This window comes from Austrofundulus limnaeus, unplaced genomic scaffold, assembly GCF_001266775.1.
Source record: "Austrofundulus limnaeus strain Quisiro unplaced genomic scaffold, Austrofundulus_limnaeus-1.0 Scaffold3, whole genome shotgun sequence".
NCBI lineage: Eukaryota > Metazoa > Chordata > Actinopteri > Cyprinodontiformes > Rivulidae > Austrofundulus > Austrofundulus limnaeus.
The window spans coordinates 6,856,553-6,865,709 of record NW_013952405.1 but is presented as its reverse complement, the minus strand read 5'-3'; the positions used below and the strand labels follow the sequence as shown (position 1 = coordinate 6,865,709).

Genomic DNA, 9,157 nt, shown 5'->3' with positions numbered 1-9,157 from the left:
ACACACACACACACACACACACACACACACACACACACACACACACACACACACACACAGAGAGAGATATCACGTCTTTCTATTCCCACAGGAACCTTTAATTGACTTCCATTCATTTTTTATTAATTTCTATAACCTAACCCCCTCCCTAAAACTAACACGCCTAAATTTACACCTTAGTTTTAAACATAAAACCCCAATAATGTTTGAACTTCTGGGGACTGGGCTTTGGGCCCCATAAGGGGCAGTGGGTCCTCACAGGATAGTGTATTTTTGAAAATGGGCCTTGCAAAGTAACAAATACAAAGACCCACCCACACACAGCTGTGTATATCATCAATACCCTCTCTCTTATTCAGAGGTGTAACGTTTTGTTGAAACCACTGCAACACATTTTAAAAAACAAATACCTACACAATTATCAACTGAACATTTTAATAAAACTTTAAAAATCTTTGTTCAACTTTTTTCCCCCTTTTTGTACAGCAGGTCCTGACTGTTGTGAGGACAAACCTTCTCAGTCCCAGATGGACCAGAACTGAACAAGGTGGTGGTCATAATGTTATGTCTGATTAGAGCATGTTGAATTTAGGATTATATTATTTAAGGGCAACTCTTTTAAATCATTTAAACCAGATTGAAGATGGCTGCCGCCAACTTTCAAAAACATAAAAAATGTTATAACTCTGTCAAATGTTCAGATATTTAGCTAAACTTTTGTGTGGTGGTAGCTGAAACTAATCCACATATTCTGAGCAAAAACATACATAAAAAAGATTGTGATGTCGTATGAAACTAGATACCGCATAGCAGTAACATAATGACCCCCGCACGCAGAAATGCACCAGAACTCAGAAGTCTTTATTCCTAATAAATGTCATGCTGTAGGTGCATCCCAAAATTGTAGTGGTTTGGATGGGGGTCTTTTTTTGGGGGGAGAGGTGGGTGGTGCATTGGTTGACCTGATGGATAGCCCCTCATCAGAGCTAAACAACAAAAGAAATCTGAAGCTCCTATGTTTAATAGTTTTTGAGCAATAACTCTTTTTGTAAGTCCAGGCACCCCTTTTTCAGGTAAATTGGGGGTCCGGAGTGGTGGGGGGCACTGATTGGTGGGCCTGATGGATARAGCAACATAAGAAATCTGAAGCTTCTATGTTGACCAGTTTCTGAGTTATAAGTATTTTTGCATGTCCTGACATCCCCTCTTTGAAAGGAGCCCCCTCCTCAAATATGGGGTCTATCATCAAACTGTTGGCTGGCTCACTGTAGGTCAGAGTCATCTACAGTCCTGCCAAATTTCATGTTGATCGGTGCAGCCGTTTTTGTGCTACGGTCGACCAAAAATCACAAAAAAATAAATAAACTAGACACCGCATAGCAGTACCATAATGACCCCCATACGCACAAATGCACCAGAACTCAGAAGTCTTTATTCCTAATAAATGTCATGTTACTAGGTGCATCCCAAAACTGTACGAAAACAATATGACTCCCGCTTACGCTTTGCGTGCGGGGGTCATAATAATGCATTATTTCTAACCCCAAACAAAGCAAAGACGCTGGCTTTTGGCACAACTTTCAGGCAAAGTTTACATCAGGAATCTGACCTCTAATCTGATGTTTAGTTCAGATCCTTTGATAAGCGTAAGCCTAACAGTCCTGAAGACAAACAGATCTCCGCCCATCGACTTGAACAGGCTGTTAACAGATCATCACCTCCAATCCTCTCACTGCATTTAACTGTGATCAACCCCACATCTGAATATTCACCCTCATCCATATTCTGTTGGTGTGGATGAGACAGGGCTTAGACCGATGCAAAGTGTGTGTTACGTGCTTTAAGTTTGAGTTATCTGTGAGACCCCACCAAACAGCAGAGTGCAGCCACAGTTGCTGTATTTAGCAGGTAACCACACCACCTGGGATTTAAACCTCTTAACCGTAAGAAGTTTAGAAGACGTTAATGCCTCACTCCTGCTCCATCCATGTGACGGACGCTGAAGTCAAGAGTATAACTAGAGGAAACCCAGCAGCACACTCAGAACTCACACTGCTCCAAATCAACCACAACAAATACTTATTGTTTCCTTATTGTCAATACTGCAAAGAAACAAGCATTTTTTCCTGTGTATGAATTAAAAATGAGAAATTTTAGTGTATTTTTATAACACATTTCATGCTGTGTACAACAAGTCAGCTCAGTTTGTTGAACAACTAAAACAGCTATTTGTATCAGTGACTTTCACTTCACCAGATCTCGTCTCCTTCCCACCCGTCATTTACTACTGCCCTTAATAAACTAAATGGATTGAACAGCCAATCAGGAAAGGACACCTCCTAAGTCGGGGGTTTTAAGAACAAGGAATTAAGAAGTGAATCTGTGGCGGTGAAAGCCTGGTGAATTCATTTTGAGCCTCGGAGCCGTTCCGTCTAACCAAGACAGGCCAGGAAGGCTCAGGTCCATCCTTTCCAATCGCCTTTCAGCACAATCAGTGCTGCTCCCAGTTTCTCTGAAGGTGCCCCCTGAGAGCTGTCAAAATTTCTATCATCGAGGATCTTGAAGCGGCGGAGGAAGAAATCATGGGTGCAGGAGCCAGTGCTGAGGACAAAAAGTCCAAGGAGCTGGAGAAGCAGCTCCAGGAGGATGCTGATAAGGAGGCTAAAACAGTCAAACTGCTGCTGCTCGGTAAGTGATCTTATGGAGTCTTATTGGATCAAGTCATACTTTTTTTTTCAGTTTTGTCTTTGTCGCAGGCTGCAAGTCATGCAAAACACTCAGAATGAGGTGTGTTTTTAAATCATTTGTTTGGTTTCTAATGGCTCATCAGACTAATTTGAACATCTCTGGCAGCCTGAACAAAACGAGTTGAAAAACGTGACTTCACATTTTAAACATGGAAGGTGCTTCATGTAACATTTAGACACTAAAACAACATACAAAACTCATAAGTATCATTATTCAAACAACTCACTGAGGGATTATTGACTTGTTTTCTTGCATAAGTCCTCATGGATCTTATCATCTGAGGTGATATTAAACCTCCTGCAGGCCTGATGACAACCCGTGAAGATGGAAATAGTACACTTTCCAAATAGATACTTTTTTTATTAGACAATCCTTTGTATTAGTTCAACAGAAAGACAATAAATCAGTTTAAATGTGTAAAATTTAACCTGTGGATCTGTGATGATTTAAAAACAAGATAGAAAGCAGATTTATATGATAGAACAATTTCCAAAACTAAACCTTTAAACACTGTTTGTTCAAATGGATTTTACTTTTTTACAGCTTTGATGATTTAAATTGAAGAAAAAGTCCCAGCTGATTGGTGGCTGSTGACTTCTTTGGTTCTAGAGGAAGGACAGAGGTTCTTAAAAGATCATAGTCTAAATGAATCTCAGGCCGGCAGAGATATGTCAATCCGATTAGCTAACAGGTTTACTGCAGATCCACTTGCTGAGGTTTTTGTTGACCCTCGACTCACTCACATCTACTGCGTGCAAAGTATTTCTGTAGAGTTTACACAGAAGAATGTCAAGTCCAAACTCACGCAGGTGACCCTAACAGAATCAGGACATTTACAGAGAAGCTGCTGTTTCCACCACTCATCATGACACAAACAAGAGAGGATGGAAAGTAAAACGCCTTCTTCTAGTTTAATGACTTTATAAAGAATTACAGGTATAAAAAAATGTCTGGAAGTCTCTGTGTTGCAGTTTATTTAACATCTGCTCACATATAAAGTTGTGTCAATTCACTAAAAATAATTTCACATAATTAATTCAACTTATTACGTTACATTAAACTTGTCTAGTTAGAAGATTCCCTCTGGAAAAGCATAAAAGGATCTTAAATGTTTCCGAAATTTTAATTTCTTGCACGTTTGGATTATTATCAATGAAAATGAAGATCAAACTTTTGATTTTTTTTGCCTTTTTATTCCTGATCAAAGGGTTTTAAWATGTCTATAGACAGTATATAAATAAAATAAAATGCCTGACTGCAGCTGGCTCTGCAGCTTAAACTCAGTGTTGCTCTGTGAGTGTTAACAACTGACTCCGACTCAGCTTACTGTAAACCTTCACACCGTTGCTTCTTCTGCTGCCACGTCACACAGGAGCCAAATAATCCCGATGTTGACCCACTGGTGAYGACAAGCAGGGGAAGACCTGCTGCAGGAGCTGCTGGATGAAGTCTTTAAATACTGGTTGAAGCTTTAAGTGGGTTCAGTGAGGAGCAGGATGGCCAGCTCTGACGTGATAAACTCCTGCTGGGCAGCTGTTGGTGGAGCAGGGATCTGCACCAAGGCTTTTCTCCTGCAGAACAACAACCAGATACTTTCAGACTGATTTGAAAAAAAAAAAAATTAAAGAGGTTGTCTGCTAAGATGCATAATTAGGAGAGAATTATAGAATCATAGAAAACCAATTCAGCAAACTCAGCAATAAAACATTTTTTTGAGCACGTTTTCACAAATCACTTGAAGCTGCAGGTCTGTGATGCACACACCAACCCAAACTAACATTTCTAGATTCAGTCTGTTTCAGTATTTATTCTAACAGTGTTTATTGCTCTGTGTGTAATAGATTTGAGCTTTATTAGTCAGATTTGGTAATTATTTTTATGCATGCATCACAGACTGTTTTAAATGTTTGCAAAGACGTGAACGCTTTGTCAAAATGCAAATAAATAAAACCTAATCAAAGGAGCAGAGTTGAAGGCTGACAGTTTGCTCTAATGAAACAAACAAAAGTAAACTGAACTTTTATGCTCGTTAAATAAAATTAGATGTGTCATAGCTAAAGTCTGAACTGGGAAATGTTCTTTGACTCTAAAAGCTGCTTGACTGCATGTTGGAGAATYGAGGCGCAGAYGTGTCATTACTAACRCTTGGTTTTTGTTTTCATCCAGGTGCTGGTGAGTCAGGGAAAAGCACCATTGTAAAACAGATGAAGTGAGTATTAAAATATTAAAATCTATTTATTTTGTGGCCTTCCTGCTCAGGTGTATATCCAGACTGATTTATCAGCTCTTGCTTTAGGTTGTCACTTAGTCTGGCAATAAAAATCAGGAACAAACCACACGGTGGCACTGTGAGCRCTGAATCAGACAAAATGCAGCAGTTCCTCTACTTTACTGAAAACTCTAAAAATTACTGTAATTGTGCAATATTTRTTATTTTTCATAGCCAAAACCTTTGTTGCAAAACTAAACTACTTTCCTCTTAATTTTTGCTACAGAATTCTCCATCAAGGTGGTTACACGAAAGAGGAGCAGTTGGAGTTTCGAGCAATCATCTACGGCAACATCCTGCAGTCTGCTCTGGCTATCATCAGAGGCATGGAGATGCTTGGAATCGACTTCGGCGCGTCCTCTGCACAGGTGTCGCCTTCTGCAGACGCTACAAGTTCAGGCTCACAGCTGACGATATGAGCGGTGCTGATGTTTGCTGTTTTGTGTTTGGCTCCACAGGAAGACGCACAGAAGCTGCAGAACCTGTCAGACTCCATCGAAGAGGGAACGATGCCCCCCGAGCTGGCTGATGTCATCAAGAAGCTGTGGAGGGACTCTGGTGTGCAGGCCGCCTACGAAAGAGCTGCTGAGTACCAGCTGAACGACTCTGCTGGCTAGTGAGTYCCAGGGCAGAGACAGAGTCCATTAGTCTCTTAGGGGGGAAAAATGACTGCAAATTAAGCTCGACTGCTGTTGTGTTTCAGCTACCTCGGTGAAATGGACAGAATCTGCCAGGCGGACTACCTCCCCACTGAGCAGGACGTGCTACGGTCTCGAGTCAAAACAACCGGTATCATTGAAGAACAGTTCTCCTGCAAAGAGCTGCACTTCAGGTAAAAGCACCTGGAAACATCCCGGAGCCGAGCCGCTTCTGGGCTCGTTCTGACGTTCTGTTGCGAACAGGATGTTCGATGTGGGAGGTCAGAGGTCAGAGAGGAAGAAGTGGATCCACTGTTTTGAGGGCGTGACCTGCATCATCTTCTGCGGAGCTCTCAGCGCGTACGACATGGTGCTCGTAGAGGATGATGAAGTGGTGAGTCGGGGCGAAGGCCACGTATTTAGGAAGCACTGGAAATGTGTCCCGGCAGTTTGTGATGCTCTCTCTGTTTGACCCCTGACCTTTTCAGAACCGTATGCACGAGTCCCTCCATCTATTCAACAGCATCTGCAACCACAGGTTCTTTGCTCTGACATCCATCGTGCTTTTCCTCAACAAGAAGGATCTCTTTGAAGAGAAGATCAAGAAAGTCCATCTGAGTATCTGTTTCCCCGACTACGACGGTAAGACCTGCTCAGTTATTTTAAAGAAAGCGTTTAGACCTTCCGACGTGAACTATTAATATCTTACCTGTTGTAGATAACTCTTTGTACGATTTCAAAAAAAACTTCATTCTGACCAAATGGATAATTTAGATAACAGTTAAAGATGAGTCCAAACCCTAATGTTTATTTTATTGACATAAACAGCTGAAAGAACTRTGACTGACCAAATGGCTTCACTGGAAAACAATACAACTAAAATATTTGAAATAAAAGAAAAACAAGAATTAAAGTACAATAAAACATGCAAATAAAAGCTCAGTAAAGATAGGATAAATAATAAAAAAACTTATACTGTTTAAATAAAAAGCCAAATTAGAAAGATGGATCTTTAGCAGAACTATAAAAGCCTGAAGTGTCCAAAGCTGAACAGGAAGTGCTTCAGCTAGCTGCTTCTGCTATTTGTAAGAGTCATAAAACTCCAGGTAAAGAACTGTTTTAAGGCGGCAGTAACCTATTGTAGTCTCAACCTCGAGTGGACGAGCTGTTAGCTTTTAGAATCAAACTGTTTCTCCAACCTGAGGTTGTTTAAAGTGCTRTCTGCGACAGGTAAGATGTTTATTTTTTATAACCTTTCCCTGTTTTAAAGCTTCAGGGACTTACTAGATTCAGTCTGACATTTAGTGAAAGCAATTTAAACCAGATTAGTAAATTTAAACCAGATTAGAAGAAAAATATTGTAAAAATATAAATTAAAGCACAAACTCAGATTTACTTGTCACCAAACTGTTCAGATACAACAAAAGTTAAACAAAAGGAGTACATCTGAAAACAGGGCCATGTTTAAAACAAACGACTTGGTTCTGATCAAGCTTTGCCCCTCTGACATCTTTTTAGGCTCCAACACGTACGAAGATGCCAGCAACTACATCAAGACACAATTCTTGGATCTGAACATGAAGAAGGGTCAGAAAGAAATCTACTCCCACTTGACCTGTGCCACAGACACGAAGAACGTCGAGATCGTGTTCAACGCCGTGACGGACATCATCATCAAAGAAAACCTTAAAGACTGCGGTCTCTTCTAAGCAGCTGCAGAGTTAAGAAAGGTACGAGGCCGACCGTGTCCTCTAGAAACTGTGTCAGAGTCTAAGCTGTAGGACCTGCACGAGGCAGACCCCTGCAAATTTAATTTAACTCTCTCCTACAGCAAAACTCAGTTCTGGTCATCCTGTGTTGCAAGAGCAACAACATCTGGCCATAGCATGAACAAATATGAACAGTTTAGACCGTTTGGGACTCATGAGGATGACAAAGATGATGATAAAAATGGAGCGATCTCTGTAGAAGACTGTTGCTTCTAAATTATGCACTTCAATTTTCTCACTGAGTTAATTTCCTGGTTAAATAAAGGAAATGAAGGATACTACTAATTTTCTGTTGGGTGAACTCACACAGCTGACAACCTGAGCAGTCGCACATCATCTGTTTTTCACCCGTTTCACCTTCTTCCCTTTGCAGAGAGCTCTTTTTTGACCCCGACACATTGGCATAAAGAAAAAAAAAGCGATGGAGCCCAGAGGACCCTCAGACTGTTGTGTTTATGCTGTCGTCTCCATGCCAAGCGGCGGTCCTCAAAAAGCTCCGACAGCATCAGCATCGACACCCCCTCCCTCACCCACGGCTGATTCYTGCAGCGCTCCGCACATCCGGTTTGATAGAAACAAACGCTGAAGTCACTACACCAACACTGAATTTCCACTTTTCTACAGGATAAACTGTTTTTCCCCCTCACATCTTAAGGCTTGAAGCTCCAAAGATGATGATTTTAATAACTAATTTAATTCAGTCAGGAGAAACAAATATCTGAATAGCTACATTGCAATCTTTTATTTGTTTTTCAGAACTCTAGTTTCTGTGGTTTTGRCATTTTAATCTGAAAAGTCGCTGAGCAAAATATCTCAAATAATCCTGGTACCCGCAGCATAATCCAAATTACAAACCCAATTGTGCATGTATCTAATCTAATCGCATTAGTGTTGAATTCACTTAACATTTTGTTGTGATAAATAACTCTCACCTCTCTGAACATGGTAGAGAAGCTTTGTAAATAAGAGTAGATAACTTATATTTGAAATAATAAATTACATGGAAGCGTATGAGAGAGACACTAGAGGGTTGATGCTTTATCGTGAAACATGACTGAAAAATCTGCTGTGTTCTTTCTTATAGTAGAGGCATGAAATAAAGATGCATTAACTTCACGTGTGTCCGTGTCGTGGCTGTAGAATCAGTCGGGTTGGAAACAGTATCCTACACGAAGAGGAAACAGCTTCACATTCAAGTTCACTACTGAGGGACAAAAACAGATTAAAACAATTATTCAGCTTGTCAAGCCTGCTCAGAGAGAGATTTGTAGAAAATGATGGCAACGAGGGAATAAACTCAGCGTAAACTAGCATGTYTACAGCTGGGAAGATTGACTTTAAACATAAAGAGGAAATCTTTTGTCTGCTCTCATTTCTAGGTTTCTACACTAGAGGTCACAACTGAAGTGTCATAAATTAAACTTTACCATTCAAGTTCAGCTAAATCAGTCTTAAAGGGATCCATGATTAGTTCTAACATTAGACTTTGTTTTATAAACATATTTTAACTGTAAAATAAAGACTGTAAAAATACTGTAGGGTGTTCAGTTTTATCATTTTTAAACTAAAAGTTTAAAAATATATTACATGGACGGAGACATTTTATTTACATCCTAAGAATTCTGGGTAAATGACGACATGGATAGGTCCTCGGTGCGAGGCTGCTAGCGAGCTATATCCACCCTGAAGGTTAATCTTGGACAATATCTGATGATCGACTCTTTTAAATGAAA

The 9,157-nt window shown here is 40.3% G+C and overlaps 1 protein-coding gene across 1 annotated transcript; it reads left to right on the top strand.

Moving 5' to 3' along the window:
* The first annotated feature begins 2,388 nt into the window (after window positions 1-2,388).
* gnat2 (guanine nucleotide binding protein (G protein), alpha transducing activity polypeptide 2) lies at window positions 2,389-8,540 on the top strand. Its single transcript, XM_014020150.1, has 9 exons — window positions 2,389-2,688; window positions 4,915-4,957; window positions 5,244-5,385; window positions 5,476-5,633; window positions 5,721-5,849; window positions 5,920-6,049; window positions 6,144-6,297; window positions 7,174-7,385; window positions 7,798-8,540. The coding sequence occupies exons 1-8, from the start codon at window positions 2,583-2,585 to the stop codon at window positions 7,362-7,364; spliced, it is 1,053 nt and encodes a 350-aa protein (XP_013875604.1). The 5' UTR covers window positions 2,389-2,582; the 3' UTR covers window positions 7,365-7,385; window positions 7,798-8,540.
* The last annotated feature ends 617 nt before the right edge of the window (window positions 8,541-9,157 follow it).

Bases quoted from the DNA above. Each gene is read 5' to 3' on its own strand.
- gnat2 (XM_014020150.1), top strand. From the start codon at position 2,583: ATGGGTGCAGGAGCCAGTGCTGAGGACAAAAAGTCCAAGGAGCTGGAG. The intron at 6,050-6,143 runs GTGAGTCGGGGC...TGACCTTTTCAG, and splicing joins TCGTAGAGGATGATGAAGTG to AACCGTATGCACGAGTCCCT. The intron at 6,298-7,173 runs GTAAGACCTGCT...ACATCTTTTTAG, and splicing joins CTGTTTCCCCGACTACGACG to GCTCCAACACGTACGAAGAT.